At 38.5% G+C, this 24,479-nt stretch overlaps 1 protein-coding gene across 1 annotated transcript in view; it reads right to left on the minus strand.

The window, feature by feature from the left end:
* The window catches only part of LOC113482550 (ras-associated and pleckstrin homology domains-containing protein 1-like), a 57,087-nt gene extending 33,101 nt beyond the window's left edge, over window positions 1–23,986 (minus strand). The window contains exons 1-3 of the mRNA XM_026853279.1: window positions 23,867–23,986; window positions 20,113–20,218; window positions 18,739–19,256 (exon numbers count right to left, since the gene is read on the minus strand). Coding sequence (XP_026709080.1) covers window positions 18,739–19,256; window positions 20,113–20,218; window positions 23,867–23,986 — 744 coding nt within the window. The remainder of the gene's footprint in view (window positions 1–18,738; window positions 19,257–20,112; window positions 20,219–23,866) is intronic.
* Between the last annotated feature and the right edge of the window lie 493 nt (window positions 23,987–24,479).

The raw sequence follows: 24,479 nt of genomic DNA on the forward strand, positions 1-24,479 counted from the left end.
AATTAAGGATCTCTAGCAGGCTTTAAAAGTTACAGCTCAGGAAAGACACCACACAGCGTCTGAAGTAAAACATCGGCTCTGGTCCAAGCTCCACCTGGTACTTCACCACTAGACACAGGTTATGCCACAGACTGAATGAAGATTTTTCTGTCTGCAGATTAATTACCATCTGTGCCTACGTCGTATGTTTTAGAAGCACAGCAGTGCTGCCTAGTGACCAATTTTTCACACCTCAAGCACACACGGATGAGAGCTTTGTGATGCAGGACCTGGTATAATTAAAAGGTCTCATGCATTGTTTACAGTCATACAGAATTCTCAGATTAGACTTCCTGACATACATAATCATATCATTCGGGACCGATGAACTAATACATTCTGCTTTTTCTACACACACAGAATTTTCAGAAGCTTCAATGATACTTATGAAAGGCTGTCAATTTAAAGAACAGGCCATTTACTCAGTCTGAGCAAGCCTGAGGTGATGCTAATGTTGCTGGTGAATAATACAGCTTTGCTTAACTTGAAGGCAGACTGATTCTCTTATGATTTCTAAGTGCATTTTCACTATGAATTGTATCCTTTCCTACACAGGAGCTCCAACTTCACACAAACTCAGTTAGAATGCTCTCATTGCAACACATTACTTCAGAACTTGTGAAATAAATTGGTTGGCTCAATCCAATATACTCAAATATATACATAAAAATCCAAAGACAAGTTTAAGGAAATTCTTTTAAAGAGTTTCTTTATCGAGCTCTTGTCAGACATCATGGATTCCAATTAATATCAATCACTTTTTCTTGGTGAATGGAGCACTGCAGTAGCAAGAACAACACATTGTATGTTTGTAGCCTCTTCCTTATGGTTTAGCCACCTTCTCTCCTTAGCCTATCAGTCAACAACAGTATTAGGATAAAGAGGGGATACTGAATCTTTCCTTAATGGAAATACTATTTGCTGGAGAATATTTCTCTACAGAGAAGCTCAAGGCAGATTCTTTCATTTTCTTCCTATAATAGTGATTTTAGTTGTTGCCATCTTTCATTTAAGTACAGTGGAGCCTTCTCCACTAAGGAACTTTTATTTCTACTGAGAAATGGGATTGCCATATATTTCTTGCAAAATAATAACCACTGGGGACTTTGCTAATACTGCTTTTCAGACCTGCAGCAAAATATGAAAACAGATAACCACAGGAAACTTATTCTGGTAATCAAGAATTATGGTATTTCATGGGAATGTGTGTTGGCTGGTAAAATGTGAAATAAAAGCATAATAACTACCTATGCAAATCTGAGCTGAAGGCACATGGCTAGAAATAGGAAGGCAACAGTTCTTTACCAGACACCTTTTGTGCATGGCTCCTTCCTACTGCATAACACATCTGCAGTTCTGCAGATGCCTAGAAGTTAGAATAGCTGAAGTAGCAAAGCAACAGGAAAGACCAAGTTCTAGGAATTACAGCTTGGCAAAACAACAACTATGTGCACATAACATTTTTTAAATGTTTGACCTGCACAAAACATTAGAGAAAGAAAAAAATTGTTTCATTTTAGAACAACGTGTTACTGTCTCACAAGCCACAGTTTCAAAGCATTTAATCTATTTCAAAGGAAAGACTTGAGCTCCAACCTTTGAGGTGAACAGATGCTGCCCTTTAATACAGGCTTGTACAAATATTCTGTTGTTCAGGAGAAAGTAAAGATGATGTTATTTTTTAAGAGACTACAATCACATTGGGCAATGCAGAGGATCTAAACAGCCCACTCTTCCTCTCGGCTTCTGGAATTCAAATATATATCAAAAGCTTTGACAATACAAATGCTTGATCTTTCCAAATAAATTAACCTACTTTTCTGCCCCAAGTACTTTCCCAGACTAAAAATAACACCAATGAAATCTAGGAAAACAAAACCAAAACATTAATTACTCCTAGGTAGACATTTCTAGTCTTCCCCCATGAAAAGTATCTGTTCTCCATCCACCTGCTCCCAACACAACAATGCCCTGGCAACAAAGAAGTCTCTCCCACAGTGCATCATCTCAAGTTCATTTAAGATTTAAAAACAATTCCAATTACATAGTAGGTCCTGTCCTTCCCGCTCTACTCCACTGACATGCAGTTTTCTATCCTGTTACAGTAAGCTAATTGCTTCCACAGTACAAGGCCATCATTTCTCATAATGAGTATTTACAGTGTAAACATTTTTTTTAAATTGTCATGTAACCAGAATTTTAAATTACCTTGGAAGGTTTGAAACATCATGAAAGTACCAAAATTTGATAAAAGCTTTGGAGAAGACAGAAACGTGCAGTCCTTAGATACTAAGCATGAAGATATATAAAAGCTAGGTTGTAACAGTGTTGGAATACTATTTAATTGCTGCATTCACCAAAATACTCAGTGAAGCTTATGCAACGTGTGTAATACCAAGTCAAAGACTTGATGCCTAATTAATTTACCAAATTATCAGAAAGATCACATATTTCTAGGCCAGCACTTAACTGAGGGTGCAAACCCAAACAGTATATAACGTACGCGCAGTCCAAAGCTACCTATAAAGTAGCTGCTTTTTTTTTAAAAATGTATTTTTTTTTAAAGTATAGGTGCAGTGGTTTGATCTTGGCTAAATGCCAGCTACCCACCAAGTCGCTCTATCACTTCCCCCTCTTTCCTCTTGTTTTCTCAACAGGGCAAAGAGGGGAAAAAAAATAAGATAGACCAACCCTTGAGGGTAAAACAACAGTAGTTTTAATATAAGCAAGCAAAGGTCCATGCATGGAAGCAAAAAACCCCAGATTTATTCTCTACTTCCCCTGAAGAGGTGATGTGGGGCCTTCTCAGGATCAGGGCTCCCATACACGTAGTGGTTGCCTCGGAGGACCAAGGGTGACCCCCCCCTTCCTCCTAGCTTTATACTGAGCAGATGTCACATGGTCTGGAATGTCCCTTGGGTCAGTTGGGGGTCAGCTGTCCTGGCTGTGTCCCCTCCTGAGGTCTTGCCCACCCTGTCCCACTGGGGGAAATATCAGAAAGAGCCTTGGTGCTGTGTAAGCACTGCTCAGCAGCAGCCACAACATCACGGTGCTGCCAACACCCTGCCAGCTCCCAGCATAAACCACAGCACTGTGAGGGCTGCTATAGGGGAAAACCAATTCCCGCTCAGCCAGACCCAGTACAATGGGATCGCTTTCTCAATAAATCCAGCCATCAGTTACAGTCATACCTTTTTCATAGCTTTTTCTATAAAATGGCTAATATAAATGGAGTGCAAATGAAAGAGCGTCCCAAAGTTATTTCCACTCTATGTAGAAAAAATTCACTTAACAGACATTAGCCTACTGAAAGGGCATCTAAAAAACCACTCCGTCAATGAAAGAATTTTAAAACCAACACTTATACTTTGGTATTTTAAAATCACGAATACAGAGCCAGACTCCACTTAGGATTCCCAGTTAATCTAACATCACCACCGCTCAGCAGAACTCAAAATACCACAGCCTGGTGAGCATCCAGGAAGGGAAATGTGATAGGGTTTTAAGAGGATTCTTAAGAGGTAGCAAGAAATTTTTCTCCTTGTCACGTCATCAAATCACGTAATTTGCAGTTCCACAGAAACTGCTTTAAGTGAAGAATCTCTTGATATAAACTGTGTTACAAGACATTGTAACAGCAAGCCTGGACAGGCCATAACAGTAGCCACACAGGAGACTGACTCTCACCAAATTGTTTTTTTTATAATCTTAGGAAGATACTCTTCCTTCCCTAAAAACCACAAATATGAAGCCTACTATCAGGTATCAAACATGCTTGCAATTTCTTTTCGTACCAAAACCACTTCTTTTGGGGATAATTTTTTACACAATCCATAAAAAGCTATTCAACTGTGTTTTAGTGCTTCCTCGTAATATGGAACAGACTATGAACTAAGGTTCAGAAACTCAATTTACTTCAAAAGACCTGGATACAGAAGAAAAAAAAAAAAATCGCAAAAAACCCTATCAAAAAATAGAAAAATTATGTTCTTAACTCATTGCATACAAGAAGTATAAGCAGACATTGCAGCAACGACTGTTTTGGACTGTTTTCTACTGTAACTCCCACCAGCAATTATTTGAGTCACATTGAAAACTGTGGAAGTTAAAAAAAAAAATACTAAAAATCCTTGAAATACTAGAAAAGATATGTTGATTAGAACATTTAGTTCTAGAAAATAAAATATATACCTTTCTCTAGGGATGACAAAACAGCTGTGCATAAAAGTATAAAATATAGAAGCTTTTTAACATATTTTTAAATGGGGTATGATGATCAAAACATCAGAATTACCAAAAAAGCACATAAATAAGCCTACAAATGTCTCCATAATGAACTTTAGCTCATATGGATAACCATAACACAGAAAACTAGAGGTGAGTAAAATTAACATTTAGAAGTTTTAGATGCTATTAGGACAAAAAAAATTCACATCGTTTTCATGTGTATTTCATTCAAAGACAGCTAGCCTTGATGTTTATAAAAATATGGAATATAGTCTTGTTCCAAATTACATTTTGGACTTCAGAGATTTCCATATCCTTTCTTTGAAGAGAGGAATTTAGCATCCATTATCTTCAGGTCTAAATACCAGAAGTTCATGGACCAGCTGTTGAATATTACATTTCACAGTGTTTTCAGAGAACTCAACATAATACTTCTCTTAAGTACAAAGTAGCTGCTTATGCCAGAGAGTTTTTTTCAATGCTGAAACATTTTTATACCCATCACCAAACTCTGCATCTACAAAACATGTTTGCTAAACTTGATAGAACAGATGGACTACCAGGAAAATGAAAATACCTGTCAGATTTTCAGAATATAATTGGTTGCATTATGCTAAATGACAAGCAAACCTCTACACAGCCAAAAGCTCAGGATTTTCTCCCCTCTTACCCTTGACAGTTCCTTCTGAAAAGTTCAGTGGGTTGTTTTAATTCTTGAGGTTCTGCAATCTTAGGTTGAAAGCCAATTAAGAAAAAAAAAAAAAAAAGACAAAAAAACTCAACCCTGAAATGCTTTCTAAACTAACAGTGAGTTACTGAGCATATTAGAATTATTTTTTGCAGACAATAACTAATGGGTGGATTTTAAGTAGTGAAGATCCTTTTAGAAGAAGCGATAAACTGAGCTGCCTAGCTAGGTTCTGAGGGATGTGTAAGCCACACTGCAACTGTAGCAGACCTTCAGTTCACAGGTAACATGCTATATAAAGTTGCCTCATTTCTTCAGTTCTACTGGCACATTTTTACAAAACCTTGACAATCACGTTCTTATCAATCACCGATCCATCTTGTTACACACCTGTTTGCCACTTAGTACAGAAGTGGGACAAATTTATAAAGATTCATTCCCATCACTAAGAGATGGAGGTGTATCAATTCCTCTAATTTTAAGGTAAGGGCTCATAATACATACACGCAGGGTTTAAAACCAGTACAATACAGTACAAAACGTGCCAAATGTGTTCTTTACACTGTCAATTTACAAATGATGAACAAAAAGTGTGTGGGAAGTGTAAGAAAAAGATGACCTGGCAATCTCCTACGGTATTTTATCTTATTGTTCTAATCCCTTAAAATACGTTAAACAGAAAAATCTCCTTTCTGGTTAAATATTATCAGTAGGTTCATTCAAGGTACGTACAACAGAATAACTTATCTCAGTACATCAAAAAATGTAAGAGATAACGACCAGACTCTGAACACTGGCATACATAAATATTTCGCCGCTTTTCTTGCAAAACTCTAATATAATTTGACATTACACACATACATCTAATTAAACCAGCTGGTGGCACTCTTGTGCCACTATTCTGGATTTAATATGAAGTTGAGAAACACTACAAAACTTTTTTTAAAAGCCTCCTTCTGTCCCTAAGAAACAAACTAAAATGAGAGAAACTGAGTAAGCAGCGTCCAATAGAGAGCTATATGCTTGGAAAACTTTGTTGAAAAGATAACTACTATAGCTTTCAACTACATCAGTACATTAAGCTCTTTAGACTCCAGCTTAAAGAATTAGAATCTACTATTTTCAAAAGAGAACTCAAGAATTAAACCCAGTTTAAATATAATCTTTGTAATTTTGTCCCAAAGGGGGACAAAGATATGAAAGGAGAAATTAAATTTTTCTTTGCACTTTGAGATCATATATTCATATGGAATGTATAAGAGCATACAATTTAGAATTAAGAACATCTTATAAAAAGAAACCCATTTTCTGCTTTCCTTTACAATAGGGGTTGTTTAATCTGAAGAAAAGCAGGCTCAGAGGGGACCTTGCTACTCTCTACAACTATCTGAAAGGAGGTTGTAGTGAGGTGGGTGTCAGACAGGAGGAGAGGAAATGGCCTCAAGTTGCATCAGAGGAAGTTTAGATTGGATATTACTATATATTTCGTCACCAAAATGGGTGTCAAGCATTGGCACAGGCTGCTCAGGAAGTGGTAGAGTCATCATCTCTGGATGTATTTAAAAGGCATGTAGATGTGGCACTTAGGGATGTGGACTCGATGATCTTTAAGTTCTTTTCCAACCTAAATGATTCTACGATTCTATTCTATGACTGCCAAGAGCAATTGTGCTTCAGAAAAAATAAGTGTATTTTAAGTTGCCTTAATTAATAACGAGAAAATAGGCAATGATCAAGTTAAGACTCAAAAGCTTGACTGTAATGATATATGTGGTTAACTTACTGCACTGTTGGGATACTAATGAATTAAACTCAAGCCACTAATGAGACTTTTGCGTTGCAGACAAATTGACACAACTATTGATGCAAACAGAAGCCATATAAACATGTCATAACTTACAAAAGTTAATTCAACTTCCTCTTCTGGAAAGATAATGCAGTGCTTGGACTTACTGATGGAATATCCCATAGAAACAGTAAAAATGTAGGAAAATGGGGAAGGAAGGAAGGATGCAAAAAAGCATGAGGGAAAAGGAAGGAGAAAAAAGGCTTGATTATTGCTCAGAAGAGGGAAGAAAGAACCAGTGATGACAATTAACTTAAAGGCAACAAAAACTAGATTAAGAAGCTGTACTGTCCCTCATCCAAATTTCTTATGGACAAGTGATTAGTGACTTGAAGACAAGAGGAAATTCAGGCTCTCTCTTATGGGAAGGGAGGAGATAGGACACAAGTATGGTTTGACCACAGCAAGAGGGGAAACAGTCAATCATCTCAGATAAAAGCATCGCAGTAAAACATCTGCAGGCACACACAATACTTTTTCTACCTTTGCTGAAACAAATCAGAAAATAAACCCAGGTAACATTCTCTTTGCCCAGTGAGCCAACAACTGAGAGTTAAATTCTCTAAACACTACAAACAAAAAAGCCATACTGCTCACTTTACACAAGCTTATCAGCTTCCAATGTCAGTTCCTCCATAACAGTAAGTAACATAATGCACTCTGCTGACAATTACTAAATACATGTAAGAAGAATGTCCATTTAGTAGAGATCTATCTTAATTCTTACTTCTAGTTGGTCGTACTATTTTAGATCTCCAAGAGCCCTCATACTGTAATTAATTTTAAAAGAAATGAAAAGGAAGTATTTCTCTATTTCCATAACCTTCAGTAAGGGAAGGAGAAGAAAGGGAAAAAAAAAAAAAAAAAGACATTGACATTTGTGGCTTAGGACAAAATGTTCATAGTAGTAACAAGCTTCTTAGTGTGAAATTAAGGGATCAAAACCCACATATTACGCTGCTAAAAAGGGGAGCACCTAAGATTTTCAGTGTGTCATCCAATGCTTGCTCCTTTTCCCTCAAAGGTACAGAAGTATTTGTTTCAGGCATGTTAATTTTGGTAACTGAGTTACACAGTCAAGGTTTGATAGACGCAAAAGAGGTTATAGTTTATTTTTATCCAAAACTCAGTGAAGGAAAACACACTTAGAAAATGAAGCAGTAGCATTAGATAACCAAGCTGCTGATAATTCTACATACAAGATGTGTTTCAGCCACTTAAAAAATTTTGCCACCCTATAACAACTAAGACAGAAATTTTCCGTAAGAGGTTATTGTTATAGGATGGTTACTAGTCATTTATATTAGACAAACTATTTCCAAGAGAGGAAAGGAAGGTGTATCTCATTTAAATTATAGATGTTTTTAAAGTCTCTGTACGTCTGACCACGAAATATATTATTGGCAGGTGCATCCTCAAAGACTTGTTTTATGCTGTCCCATGGGAAGTTACCCAAATGTGTCTGAGTGTAAGCCTTCAGAATTAAAATTGTGGTCCATAAAATCTCAGTGAAGTCTGAAGCATCACAGTGAAAAACACTCACGGCTGCACCCTCTCACAGAGCACTGCCCAGCCCTTCAACTGGACTGCACACCACTAACCCTGAACAAAAGATTGGGCAAGTTTGAGAACACCTGGGTAAACGGTTGAAGAGTACAGCAGCCACCTTTAAACTGCCACGCATGGCTGCTGCAGAGCATATTGGAGCCAGACATAGGGAGTGAGAATCTGGAGCTATTACTCTGTGCTCCCAAGTGGTCAACTCCTCTTGGAACTTGTGAAACTCCGTTTCACTGCAGGCAACTGGAATTTCCTAACTCTTAAGTCAGCCTAGCAACTTTAAAAAACCTCATCAGACCCACAAACAAACAAAAAACCACAAACAAAACAAGAAAAACACAAATACCCTCCAACACAGTAAGGCGTAAAAAAAAAAAAAAAAATTATTTTACGGCATGTATTACTAAACTAGTAGGGACACTTTTAACTTCACACCAGTTCTGACAACAACGGTGTATCTATTGAAATTCACTGCAATTTAAGAAACACATCTATAGACATTTCAAATTAAGAAACTTCTGCATGAGGTGCACTATTTGCTAGTCCATGCACCTTCCAGGTCAGGTTGTGATAATTCCCTGTCAAACAAAAGTTCCTTGGGACACAGCAGGACAGAAAGGATTGAAAAAGCTAGTGAACATTTCAGTTCAAGCTTAGTTTCACTACTGATTTTAAAAGAAATTTACAACTGAACTACCACAAAAAAGAGGAAGTCCTGACCTTCCCCCAACCATGTGCTCTCACATCTCCCTTGTGTGAACAGCAGTGATTTTGACCATGTGGTCCACTGGATCAACAAAAAACTAATTCAGAAGGATTATTTTTCAGGGAGACAACAAGCTGATCTAAATCTTTAGGCAGTTGCACAAACTCTAGTGCCAATATAAGATGGAGCATGACTGGCCAATTCAGCAGCGGTATGGATGTGAATTAGCATAAACCAAACATGAAATCCCAAATAAAGTTTGTCTGCAGTGAGAAGGTTGCAAGCAGTGGAATTCTCCTAAAAGAAAAAAATATAACAGGGAAAAAAATAAATAAGATGGAGTATAATTTCATGGAAAATGTCTGATCTGTCCAAAAAGAGGTGCATTATGTGGAAGACTGAAAGAAGGAAGAAGAAAAAACAACCCAAACTTTAGCAAGACTAATACATGGATAACTGCATTAGAGAAAGAGTATCAGATACTTCATCCGGTGAAAGGCTCTTCCTGCAGCACAGAAAACAAGACAACAAAGCAGCTAAGAAACCTAAGGAATAAAAGTACATGCAGTTTTAATTGGCTTTGTTTGAATCTGCTGCCTTTTACACTAAGTAGTAACTGTATTAACATTTCCTTGTATGTCTGTTGACTTCTGAACTATGAATCAGTCCTAAAAAAAAAAGGACCGTAGACATCAAATCATCTGCAGATCAATTGCGAGAAGAGAACGGGTATGTCATGCAGCTGGTGAGCTAGAAGTCACAAGTCTACCCTTTTGGTTAAAAGCAGGTAAGCCATGTAAAAAAATTGAACTTGCATTCATACAGCAAACCACTGATGTGGCTGGTCTAAAATCTTGAATAAGTTTAAGAAATACGAGGCTAGCAAAGGTCCAACACAGTAAACTGTAACCAAGGCTGTAAATCTGGTTAACTAAAAATGAAGGCTTCGTATTTGCAGACAACTTCTATTAAACTATAACATAAACATTAACAGCATGTGCAAAACTGACCCAGATAAAAGGCCAGTTCTCAGTTGCTTCTTCAGAACATGAAGACTCATTTTTTGGGTTCAAACTTTTTAAAAAACCTGACAAACCCTAGTTTTCATCCTATAAGTCAGAAATATATGCAACTGAAGAAAAGTGCATAAATTCTTTTCTTCTCTTTAAGAGTTTAATGTCCCACAATCAGCTGCTGTGTTCTTAATTTCTCATCTGTTCCAAATTTGATTTTTGGCAACCTGAAGGATGAACAAGCAATCTGTTACTAATTTCCTACAGATGTAGTACTTCTCTTCCGTAATCTACCTAGATATTGCAGAAAAAGTAAAAGGAATTTGTCTTGATTTAAAGTGGACTGATGTATCTACAAAGAAATCAGCTGTTTTAAAAGCTCCATTAATTAATCACAACTTGTAAGGCGATATCTTCACTGGAAACTGCAACTGAAGCAATATAGCTTCCTGCAGTGCTTTTGACAAAATTTGGTAACATCATAAATCAAGATTTCTCATTCCCTCAACTCAGGTCTAGTGGCTTGGTCCAAGACTACTTCCTCCAAGAGGTATGCTGCCTAGATTTACTTGGTCATTGATCTATGATATTTTGGCCCTTGCAGATGAATCTAGCAAGAGCTCCAATCTCCTGGAGTAACCATTTTCTTAGCTTGTCTGTATCAATGATATAATTTTTTCCTCAATAAATCCTATCATAAATACAATTATTTTTCTGAAGTGCTGTGGAACCAGCATGAAAACTGTGAGATTTTTTTTTTAATGGGATTATTCACACACCACCCAATTCAAACTGTCTTCTACAACTGATGAAGTCTGTGATAGCAACTTCTCTAATCAATGCATGTGAAGACATGGGAGGGAAAGGTAAAAGGACAAAAACAGTTACTGGACTGCAGACAGCTTCCATCAGCAACAGCAACTGTTCTACTGATAGCATTAATCAAAACAGCACATGTACATCCACACACAGAAGTCTAACCATTTTAAGAGGGTACCAGCTCAGCTGACTACCACTGCCACCAGCTCACATTCTTTTCTTGTAATAGGCAAGAGTCTACTGCAACTGGAAAGTTAAGGTTGATGAACCTTGAACTGTGTGCGTTCATCTTAAAACATCAGAACACTGGAGAACATCATGTGTTTGGTATTTCCAGAAGAACACAATTGAATAAAGGCCAAGCACACTGAAGGCAAATTCCAACTGACACAGTATAACTTTGCTAGAGACAGTCATCTCACTACTGCCACATGCAAGGGGCTACCAGGAAAGTTTCTGAAGAAGTAGCTTTAACTACAGATAAACACATTTGAGATAAGTGAGTCATACAGCTGCTTGCCCACAATCCTCCAACATCACAGAAGAACCAGAAAAAACAGCATTTAGGCATAGGCAACGCCTTCAGTGTTCTTAACTTAAGGTAACAAAATATAGCATAACTAATTTCTGAGCTGATACCATCTTTGCCAGCCAGAACTGTCAAACAATACGTGTATCATACTGTCCATTTTCCTGTTCCTTCCAAGGAGAGAGCTCAAGCTTATTCATCAGTGTGAGGTAAAGTTGACAGGCAATCTCAGAAGAGAAATACATTCTTACATGTTTTGCAGTTTCTGTTACACTTTAATTAGTGACCTCCTAAGTGGAAAAAAGTTACAGGGTAAGTTTTAAATTCACTACTATGAAGTAAGTCTGATACACTGATTGGAGAATCAAGATTTACCATACAAGATGTTTAGGTTCTCCTTTTTCTTTTCACTTATTTAAAATCTCTATACCCCAATTTTTAAAATGTACCATTCCATGCACGTGCAATAAAAAAATTTTTATAACATCTACCTTGGATTTCAATTCAAATTCTTACCAAAAAAACCCTAAACCAACCCTTTCCATAATTTGCTTTGCACATTCCATAAAGTATAATGTGGAAAAAAAGTTTAGGTGCTAGTTTCGCAGGCACTGGGAAGAGTGTATTAGTAATCTTTGGGTTCTAGTGTATCATATGATGAAAACTGGTTTAATGTCATGTGTAAACTTCATGATGAATAGCCAAGCACATTTGATTACCAAAATACATAAGTATTGTTTATATTTCATAAACTGATATGTTTATCTCAGAGGATGTTTTGAAAGCCTCCAAAAATCTGGCAAGTGAAGAGTCATTTTGCATGTATTTAAAGAACATTTGAAAACTGGATGGCTCACACTTCTTATCTCAACAGAATTGGAAGCCAAAGTAATGCTTCAAGATGACAGATGTACAATTTTACTTTACTGTTGACTTATTAAAAAATGCTTTGAGACCAGTAATTGGAAAAAAAAGGAGGAAGAGATGCTATTTCTGTGTTTCAAATTAAGTCTTTGTATTGACTATTTGCAGCTTAGGAAAAGGATAACTGGAAACACTCCAGAATACACTTTGTATACAAAACTAAGGACATAATAGAACTGGCAGAAAATGAAATTAATTAGTTTTTAAGAGTCTTTAGAAAAAACACAAAACACACGTCTGTCATGCCTTGTTTGTTGCATATCTGTGACTACTCTCACAAACTGCAGACTAACATTCTTTGCATCTGCTAACCACTCAAAATACACAACATAAGGAAAACTAATCAAACCTTAAGCTCCCAAAATACAAGAGCCAATAATGCTCTGTTCCTCCCAGAGCTAGAACAGACCACAACTGTTCTTTAAATCACCTACAGATAATATGTGAGGTTCAACAATTCAACGCCATTTTAAGACACTGTTGCCTACCAAAGACCATATATATTATGCATTGATTTCTCTCCATACAGAGTTAACTGCATTTTCATACAATGTAACATATAGTAATCACACACAGAATAAGTCCTACAGTATTCTTCAATGGGTAGAAAAGCTTCTACATTATGCCACTGAATAGCAAGTATCATTTTAGTGACAATGTGAGATACAAGAACATATTGGGTTTGCATGACAAGGTTTTGGGGCTGCAGGGGGGCTACAGGGGTGGCTTCCATGAGAAGCTGCCAGAAGCTTCCCCTATGTCTGATGGAGCCAATGCCAGCTGTTTCTGAGACAGACCCACCACTGGCCAAGGCTGAGCCCATCAGCACAGTGGTAGCACCTCTGGGATTATGTATTTAAGAAGGGAAAAAGTTGTAGCACAACAGCAATTGCTGCTGAAAGAGAGGAGTGAGAATATGAGAGAAACAACTCTGCAGACACCAAGATCATTGAAGAAGGAGGTGCTCCAGGCCCTGGAACAGAGATTTTCCTGCAGCCCATGGTGCAGCCCACAGGAGACTGTGACCCTGTGGGAAGCCCACACTGGAGCAGGCCCTGGAAGGATCTATGGGCCCATGAAGAGAGGAGCCCGCACTGGAGCAGGTTTGCTGGCAGGACTTGTGACCCCCCAGGGGACCTGCCCTGGAGCAGCCTGTTCCTGAAGGGCTGCACTCTGCAGGAGGGAACCATGCTGAACCAGTTTGTGAAGAACTGGAGCCTGTGGGAAGGACTCAAGTTGGAGAAGTTCATGGAGGACTGTCTCCCATGGGAGGGACCCCCACACCGGAGCAGGGAAAGGGTGTGAGGAGTCCTCCCCCTGAGGAGGAAGGAGCAGCAGAAATGACGTGTGATGAACTGACCACAACCCCCATTCCTTGTCCCCCTGTGCCACTGCTGGGGAGGAGGTAAGGAACTTAGGAGTAAAGTTAAGCCCAGAAAGAAAGGAGGGGTGGGGGAAGGTGTTTTTATGATTTAGCTTTTATTTCTCATTACCCTACTCTGATCTGATTGGTAATAAGCTAATTTCTCAAAGTCAAGTGTGTTTGGCCCATGACAGTAATTGATGAGTGACCTCCCTGTCCTTACCTTGACCCATGAGCCTTTCGTTATATTTTCAGTTCCCTGTCTAGCTGAGGAGTGGAGCGATAGAGCAGCTTTGGTAGGAACCAGCCATCCAGGCAAAATTGGTATGGAACACAAACTTGTCTTTCCTTATGCCCATTTCAAATTTTCCACTTTCTCGCACAGGAGTTATTAGCCAATACGGATTTGTCTATGTGTGATGAGCTTACATTACAACCATTACCAACTGTCATGACCCCAAAGCTCCCTTGGTTTTTTTTTTTGAAAGAAGTGTTGGTGTTCACTCTTTTACTGCCTTCTCTGCCAACTGAGGCAAAGAACCTTTAATGCACTGGCAGTCCCCTGTCATGATTTTCACCTCTTACACACCAAGTCTAGAACTACAATGAATTTAAGTAAAAGCTTAAAAAAAACAAAAAAAAGAATTAAAAAACATATAACATTACCAACTGCTAAATTATGCATTATCTTTGTGTGTAAGTCAGAATCTCTCAGCTGTGCAAACTGGGTTGCAGACATAAAGAACTCCATCATACTGGGAGGGAGTCGGTTAATACTGTCCTGTGCCAGACCAGATGGCAGACCTCAAACTTATCTGTAACCTTTTCACTGAGTATATGCAGGACAGTAACAATGGTTGTCCATGAATGGACCCTTTCACTGATCAGACATAACTAGTTATGTGAGCATGATCACCCCAGCTCTCTATTCCCTCACCACTGCTTCCTCATACTATTGCTCTAGGCACAGCTCACTGAAAATAGAGACAATTTCCTGGTAGAAGGAGCACTGAAGAAAGAAGGAAAAACATAATATGGGTGGGTGGAGGGGACAAGTTAGTCATATCACTTCCCCTACCTTTAACTCATGCTATTACATCACTCAATCTACATTTAAGCAAAGTATCCCCCACACAGAAACCAAGATTTAAAGTGTATACCACCCATTACACAACTAAAAGCACATTAGTTAAAATGTAACCTACCAATTTAAGGAAGAATACTGTTCAAACAAAGATCTGGGAAATAATTCATGAAAGACAAATTTCAATTCAGCAAAAATTACAGGGGGGTTGGGGTTGGGTGGAAACACCTTTTCTTATTCAGCAATGCTTAGAAGACACTGAAGACAAGAACATAAGTGCAGACAGACAACACTTAGTACCACCAAGACAAGATTCCGAGACTACAGAGCAATAGTGTTTGAAGCCATTAATGTTCACAGCATCCGAAGAGATAGCATTAAGAATTGTTATGAAAGGGAGAAAATTAAACAAATCACGATGACAACTAATAAAACCATGATTTTAGACAACCCAGGGAAGTCCAGTCAACTCTCCTGAATAGAGACAAAGTCAGAATGAGAACAATAATGATGGTTCTAGCCGGTAGAACCATGGAGAGTTATCAGCATTGTCATGATGCTGATACATCTTCAACTCTTGAGAATTTCCTACAGCACAGACCGCTCGAGGAAGAGGAAGAGAAAGACACCAAGGTGCCTGTCCAATTGCTCAGGCAAAAAGATCTGAATGATCTATGACCATCAATCAGTGTATTCCTGCTCTCCCTTCCAGCCTCCAGTTCTTGGCTACAATCTCTCTACTGCATATCAGCACACATCAGACCCCTCTGAGAACATGCAGTTCACCAAAATAACACAGACTGAGCCCCAGAATAAAAAGGGGGGGAGGTAGTGACAGAGGGAAAGGTAGTCATATCCTCCCATTTTTGGTGGCTGCGGAATTGCAGCCTCTTTCCATAACATTTGTCAATATTATCAGTAAGAAAATATACTAGACTATATATACATTTAGTGGGCCAGTGCATGGAAGTTCTTTTATGGGATTTCCCTACATCTCCAGGTCATAGAGAGCCCTTAAATACACAGCAGAATTATTTTTGAAGATAGAATACTGAAGTTAGTAACTGCAAAGCTTTATATCCTATTTCAGACAAGCACTTCATTCTATCAAAATAGTCTTCAGTTTAACTTAGTTTTATTGGAATCACAAGAGGAAGAGCATAACATTAAGTTGCGGAAGAAAACATTATTTTTTAAAGTACCTATACTGCCTGGAGAGAACAGAAAGGATCGGTCAAAAGGGCAGAGCTGCCAAATCAGTGACATCTTTCATAAGAGCCATAGCAGCAAAGAAAAATTTTAAAGGTCAGCTCAACTACAGTCAGTCTCAAGGAAGACAGGCAAAAAGAAAAGAGCTAACGGAAAGTACTACGTGAGAATAACAAATATCAAAAAATATTTGCTATGGCCATAAAGTAATAGCCTCTCTCACTTTCTGCAAAAAGATCAGTGTTTTTTTCCCCACATGAGCACTAGGACTTTTTCAAAGGCTACACTCCCAGGGGGATGTCCTCTATTATAAACAGCACCACTGAGTCAGCTGTGTGGGTGGGAGGACAGAATTCAGCCCTACTAGTAGAAGGTGTTTTAGTCCACAACCTAGCCATGAAGGTTAATAAATCCCTAAACAGTAGTTTTCAGGCATTAAATGAATGAAAAAGGAAATTAACTCTGTCGGTACCCAATGATTCCACCAAAGAATCCTTGTGTCTGCCCATTTATAAGGTGAATTTCATTTAAAAACCACCACCACTGAATCCACCACAGCCGCCAAACAAATGTGATTTTCCCCATTTCCATTCACTAGTGAAGAGAAAAGAGTGGCTTCGCAGTAAAAAGTCCCATCACATAACAGTTCTAATACTGAATAGTTGAATACCAGTTCTGTAAACTTGGGGAAAATTTCCGAGTTGAGCACCTTCCTCAAACTACTGAAATTGAAAAGAACTGTCAGAGCAAAAACAAACAGCGCTGTTAATGAGTGTAGAGGTTTCTGTATTCAAGAGAAGAGCAGAATTTGGCTCTCAAATTACCAACATTTTCTGGTCAGCTTCTTCAAAGGAATTGCTTATCAATTTATCCGGGCAGAGAAACAATAGCCACATTCTTATGAGAAGCAATCATCAGGTCTAAAAGGCAGCTCTCACATGTCTCTGAGAAAAGCTTTTGGGGGTGATTTTGATCCTTGCAGTCCATGGCTAAAAGCTCAGAAAGCAACTGAGAAAGCATCTGCAACACTTGCAGCAATATAGATTAGCTTCCCGTGAAGACAAAGCAACTTCTTGACTTCTGTCTCTTGATTCACCAACATCAAGTTTTAAGTGCAGTAGGTCATTTGTTGATTACTCATGCCGTATGAAGAACTGAAAGATCTGGATGACAAGAAGGGCAATCTTACCGATGCCTCAACCATATCACTCCTGAAGTAAGAGAAGCTGAGATCTAGAAGGAGACCTGCAAAATCAACATCCTGCATTTTTAAAGACTAAGAAATGCAATATTCAAGTTTTTCTTATGTGATGCGAGTTACACAAGCGATTAATTCAAGTACATTATCTTTTTAGCCCGAGGGACAAAAATGCAATACTGCCTTTCCACATTAGAAAAAGAACCCCAGCATGCATAATGGTCAGAGAACCAAAAACCCAAAATTAAGACTTGTCACACCACAGAAGGAAAATACTGACAAACAAACAATATAATCAATGATTGTCATAGGCTGGCTCCAACACTTAGCCCTACAGCAATAATGGAAAGGTTTGCATTTTAACTTTCCAAAGATAAAGGACACAGTTTTATCTACCTCTGTTTTGCTTCACTCAATATAAATCTCCAATAAAAATATATTGACCACCAACTTTTATACAAAAAGAAAGTTTACCTAAACTGTCACTCATTCATTTCTCACCATTTCAAATGATGATTTAAACCTAAGTGTGACCTTGAGAAGTTGATCATTAGACTGACAAGCCTGCATCATTCACTCTTTACATCAGATGAACTTTTGCTGCAGATGGGTAGAGGCATGTTTTCAGCACAGCTCATTCAAATTAGTGTTAATTATTGATTAGAATAAGCTCAGCTTGTTCCAGTTTTCTCTCATAAAAGAGAACAAGTACAACAAAAGAGAATTAGTACAACTGACTTCTGAGCAGGCTACATTTCTGTTTCAGAGAATATTTCTAGAAGACAGCTTCTAGTTCAAGTTCTCTAAATTCACTGGAACATTTCCCCCATTTCCTCACACAAGTCACCAGCACATTCAAAGTTCCCCAAACTGGCTGTGTTTTTACTGAAAAGTTTCCTCTCTGATTAAGCAACAACACAAGGCACCAAAATCACAAATGAACATCTGCTATTACTGTATCCCAGACCAGCTGTTCTTCGGTGTTGTGCACTGCTTCAGAGTTCTCCCTGTCATATATTAAACAAGAATATTAAATAGCAGCAAATTACTGGTATAGAATAGCTCCAGATAAGCACTCAAATCACTCCACGCATTTGTAGGTATTAAGTGTACTGTAACAGGAATGCAATCGTATCAGTTGTACTTTTTTCCACAGCTGTGCACTCCTCAAGATTTAAATTAAAAGCAATATATGAGATTTACTTAGAATAAAAACATTAACTATAAAACATTAAAATCCATGACTGGCTTACGAGGAAGATATGAGGAAACCCCTTTAAAAAAAAAAAAAGCAAGTACACATTCATTAAAAAGATTCCTTGCAGACAGAAACTAAAACAGAGAAAGTAGCCGCCACAGCATGTGCAGTCCATGAAAAAGCCATTTTAATCTTTAATCAGCCCCACTGCATTGAAGATGTTAAGCTATGAGCGTCAGCACAAGACGGGGAGGGGGAGAAGGGGAAAAAAAATAATAGTTTGAAGCAAAAAACCCCCCACCTCTAACCAAAATCTTGAATGAATGACACACTACCTCAGTGATTGGTTGCCCTTGTGACATCAAGTCCAGTTCCTGAGGTCTTGTCACCTTATCGATATCCAAGGAGTCCATGCTGGAAGCTGCAGAGGTTATGCTGGAACGGGAGGAGTTACTGATTGAGCGCACCTCAGCATCACTCACTGTGCCAGCAGATGCTGTCCTCCTGTGCTGAGCAGTAACTACTTGTTTGGTGTCTTCTGCAACAGACTGTTGGGCTGCCTCATCCATGCTTAAAGAGGCCTTCTCTAACTGTGCAGTGATGTCATCCAAAGACACGTTGGCATGTGATGTTTTAGTCGCCTTACCAGATGAGGAGGATAATCCTTTCATGCTGCTGTGCTTAGTAGAAGGTCGGCTAGCAGGTGGTTTCTGAGCTTTGGGTTCTGTGGCAAGGCGTTTCACTGCAGCATTGTTTGCTGAATGAGACCCAATGCTGCTGAGCTCCTGCTCTATGGAACAGAGATCAGCCATGAGGGCATCTAGATCCACGGTCTCCCCCTGATTCAGGGCTTCTGCAACAAACAAGAGTTTTCAGTATGTGCAGAATTACTTCACTTGTCTGTGCAACTCTTCACTTTGTGTTATCAAATTTAACAGTTAGGGTAATGGAGCAAAGGAAGATGTTGGTTCTTTTCCCATCTGTATTGCAAAATCTCTACTCACTGCTAAGCAGAAATTTATTTGCACTACTACTCTTGACCAGTCTAAGGGCAATTAAAAAAAACACAACTATTTAGGTTAAACACATTTGCTGACAGAAGAAATCAATGAATGTTCAGATTACATTTAAAAAGTTTAAACTGCTGTCTTGTGAACAGAATCTAAAAATACATTTGTATAATACCATGCCTCAACTTTTCTAAAAAGTGAAATCATTTTATGAAGCAATTTCTGCTAAAGCAATGCAAGGTATGTGACACTGCTTTAAAAAAACCCACAAAATACTACACACATACTCAAGCCTTTAAATTAAGGCTTCCTGTATTACAACTAGGGGAAACTATTTTAAGACAAAGAAAACCACGACTTTTGTTTAACATCATTCTGTAGCTATACTCCTACAAGATGCTCTTTCTTCCAATTTAACAGAACCACATCAATTCATTCTTTCATGAGACCAGATCCTGGAACGTTTATCCCCATACAAACACTAGACTACAATTCTCAGATAGTAGGTGCTGTAAAAGATACTGGTTTAGGATACTCAAAATTCTCTGCCATCAGAAAGCAATATCTTCAGCAAACATGCTCACACTTCAGCCAGAAGTGTATTTAAATGATTTTATATTTTACCATGTTCTCATCTATAGCTGGAAGAAGTTTTTTTTTCCTAAAGTAGTATTTGAGGGGGTAAATAATTCAACAAACCATTCAAATTGTACATGGAGAAGCGATATGAGAAGTTGGCAAGATTGGTTTCCTGACGGAGAGGTGATCTCTTCACTGGTGCCACAGGCTTGTCTGTATCCAAACTCTGAAAAAGACCAAAAAAAAGAGCAGAATGCAGTTTGACGAGGAACCGGACAAGCAAATCTTTGAGATGAATGAAAATTAATATTCTCCGAGATAAATTTTTCAAATGCTCCTGGTATATTAAAAAAAATATCCTTCTCAGGCTTCAGGCTGAAAACATACATCACCATACCACAGAGATTTAGCTTCAAATATTCAATGGAGAAAAGATGTTACACACATTCTGGTTTCCAGAGTCTGGAATGAAAAGGACAGAAGTATATTCCAAATGCATTTGTAAGTAGTGTTACATACTAGCTAATTTTTAAACAGAAATCTGGCCTACCTGCAACAATCTCTCTCTAGTGAATTGCACAAGTATCTGAACATTCAAACCGTGGCATCCTCTCTAAGAAATGCATCATTAGCTTATGAGCATAATTGTGGCACAAGCACACAGAAGTATTCAATGAAGAATTCTATTTTATTAAAAGGGATTTTAAATTGGGTAAATTTGGACATTTTTCTCAATAAGTCTTTCCTGTGAAAAATGTTAAACTGTGAAAGCAAACCCCAGCCAATTTATGCAGGGTAAGTTCTTTTTTAGGAAAACTAATATAGGTTAAAAAAAAGAGACACCTTTCTACCTGATACATTGAATTGCTATGTTAGAATGGCTAATATGGGCATAATATTACAATAAATATCAGCATTTTTGTAAGTTGCAAGCAGTAGGGCACTATGATCCAGCTGGTGACCAAGAGGTGCATGTTGCATGACAGGGTCCATAGCTGCTGCCCCTGGAGTGACAAGTGTTACATGGGGAATCTGGCTCTTGTTGCTGAAGCTCCACAGGCCTGCAGGTGGTGTGAAATTAAGCAATGCTTGTATTGATAAAGCTTTCCTGAAGATATGCTTGTCTGAAAGGAAAGCATCTTCTAGCTCCAACAAAACAAAGTTTCTCATCTAAGCTTTTTATTTCCATTTTTTACACCTTTACTCAAGCCTTTGTTGAAAATCAAATGCACATTTTTTCCCCCCTAATATTTATTTTTACTAAACTCTTTTCTCTCCTCAGTTTGGCTTGAACTTAAAAAAAAAAATAAATCACTTTGAGAAGTCAATCATCACTTAATGAGGAGAAGCCAGTGATGGAGCCTTGTCTTCCATCAGCTGGAAAAAAGCCTCACTTCTAGTACCTCTGATGGAGCTTACATATTGTCCCACACAGAATAGCTGGAGAGAATAAAATAATAATAGAACTTCTAACAGGTTGCCCAGAGCGGCTGTGGCTGCCCCCTCCCTGGCAGTGTTCAAAGCCAGGTTGGACGGGGCTTTGAGCAACCTGGGCAAGTGGAAGGTGTCCCTGCCCATGGCTGGGGGGGTTGGAACTAGATCTTTTAAGGTTCCTTCCAACCCAAACCAATCTGTGATCCATTCTATGATCTATCTATAACCCTAGAGATGGCAGTAAAACTGGAGAAAGAGGCAAGTTAGGGCTCATTGCTTCAGACTGAACCCATAGACTTCCACAAAAAATTTCTTGTAGAGCAAAATATTCTGTTGAAAAGCATCTGAAATGTGTTTTACTGAATTTAATAAAGATTGTTTCACATCCTTGGAAACACATGTGATACACTCTCACTATTATCAGAGCATGTTCTACACAACACATTATGATGCTAAATTAGCAGTCTGGAAAACCACAAGAGCAACAACAGCTTAGTTTTGAACGATCTTGAGAAGCAAGGTAAGATTTCCTTCATTTAACCTGCACCATAGAGCAGCATTAACTAGCTAGGGCAGGATGTTAATGCACTCAGTATCAGTGCCAAACACCGCTCACACGTGCTGCAGATTTTGTGACTACATTTTATAATGCTTTTATTAGACCAACAGTTAAAGAGGGCAAAGTGAATTCAAACGATCTCATGGGCATCTTAACTATTACAAATCTTTTAAAAAGCACTTTAATCTGTAAAGGAATCTGGATCTTACTTTCAATCCTCCCCCCCAATAAACATTTAAGAAATCTAAAAAGAAAGTTAAAGTTCAAGAAACTCAGGGACAAAAAACCCTTTCCTTCTTCTGCTCTTAGGAGTCCAACTGATAAACACAAACAAATGCTGAGACTACAGGAGAAAGCACTTTGAAGCTCATTAGCTCTAACCAGCCCCTTCTATTGGGACTTCACTGGGACAGCTGCATCAAGACACAATCACTTTCCAGCAAACTGAGACATAAGCAACTGCATTAATTTGTTTATACAAAATCGTATGAAGTCATTAAAGTTTCAGAGAAAATGTAATTTCTCAGTAGTCACAAGAGACAGAAGGGCAACTGTCAGGCTATGTTGCAGACTGTACTGTACAGCAACATGCAAGTGAGAAACTATTAACATGGGTCCTCCCCTTAACCATCTGTTAGTAGTTTTTCAGAATTTTGCATGGATCAGCACACAAATTGAGAAATCACCATAAAGTATGTCAATAGCGTAGCTGTAAGCCCCAAGTAAAGTATGCTTATATTTCTAGGATGCTTATACCTGAAAAAAACCCCAACAATAGGGCAGAGAACAAAAGGTCTAAGGCTAATTACCCTTTGCGCTCCTCTGTGAAGATCCTTACTTGAGGTAATGTACAGAGCCCATGCCGTCAAACCTGCTCCCACTTACCACTACAAATCCTTCACTGGAAGTTCTAAACCCAAGAATTATGACATACAGATTTATTTCACGTGGTTTTCCATTCCTCTCAAAAGGCAGGATTCCTTATTGCCCTGCATGCACAAGTTCAGAGAAGAACAATTTTCCCCTAGAGTGCAATCTACATTTAGACATTGTAGGCAGGGATTTAACCAGAAGATAACAGAGATGCACCCGAACTCAAAATGCTGTCACATGATTAGCTCAATTTTCCTTCAGTCTGGGTAAATTGAAGATGAGAAAAGCTCCCTCTTCTCTAGGTTACTGAAACTTGAGGTATCATACCTTTGCAACAAAGAGGGAGAAGATGAAATATGTTATTCAGGAGGGCCCACTCACACGGCTGGAAAAAACAGGCCACTTCTCTGTGACTGCCTGCTATATCACTCCAGGAGTCTGGCATACCATGCAAAACGCAAGATCTGCTTGTGAAGGAAAGGAAAAGCCCTAGGAAGTAAGAACTGCCAAAAGAAGATGTTCTATCAGCTGCGCCTCTGCTGCAGGAAGAGTACTCTGGAATAATGGTGAGTCCTCTAGTGACTGTATCTGGGCGCTTTACCATGTCATCAGTGGCAACATTCACTATTTCTTCTTCCTTCTTGCTGTTCAGGTGCAACAGATAAATGCTGTCATAGTTGGACAATGTCCAACCACATGTTTGGAGACATAACCTACATCTAGCCAGCTAAAGTCAGTGTTTTTCTACACGCATTAGGACAAAATGCCAATTCCATAGTTAGAAGGAACCATACCGTTTGGAAAAGGTCAAACTAAAAGGTTGTGAAAAATTAATTTAACAACTTTAAGATGGGGAAAACAAGCCAATTTAGAAACGTTTAACTGAGCAAGTCACATGCTACAGTTTACCTTGCTGCCCGTAGCAGTACTAAGTAGTCAGTACCCAACTGAAAAAAAAAGTAATACTTGTAAAGAATTATTCTTTAAGATAATTGAAACCTCCCTAACCTGTGTGAGTTTGTCCAGTTCCCCCAACCAGGCCCCAAACATCTTGTCCAGATCCTGATCTTCCTTATCACTATCTTCTTCCGCACCATGGTCAAGTTCTTCATCTGATAATTGCTCCATCTGAAAAAAAGAAAAAAGATACTCAAATTGTATCAGTGCCTAAGGAAACTGATGTCAGCTACTGTTTCTGAAAAAAATGTTCTGAAGGCAAAGCACATGCCTGTCTGTAAGCTTTATAAAAACTGCACACATTCACAGTTTATTATACTGCTCACAAGGAGTTCGTGTGAAAACGGCAATGGATAATTACAAAGCCATTCTTGCAGCTAATTTTTGTCAGATTCATGCAGAAAAAGATGAAGAACAGTCTACATTTAATACACCATCAGAAATTATTTCATGCTAGCCTTGCACGTGCATTCATTGCCAGCTATTGTTGGCAAAGTCTATTGATTTTACATGACAAAAACTCAACTCTTGTCCAAGGAATTCAGCTGATCACGGTTAAGCAACACCATTCAACCCACAGGAAGTGCAGTCTCACTGCACTGCAAATAGCTGACTCTACACATCTGTAAAGAGAAATGCTTAAACAGGCCACAGAGAATGTCAG

The sequence above is a fragment of the Athene cunicularia genome (genome assembly GCF_003259725.1).
Source record: "Athene cunicularia isolate RWA chromosome 7 unlocalized genomic scaffold, athCun1 chr7_part2, whole genome shotgun sequence".
Taxonomy (NCBI): domain Eukaryota; kingdom Metazoa; phylum Chordata; class Aves; order Strigiformes; family Strigidae; genus Athene; species Athene cunicularia.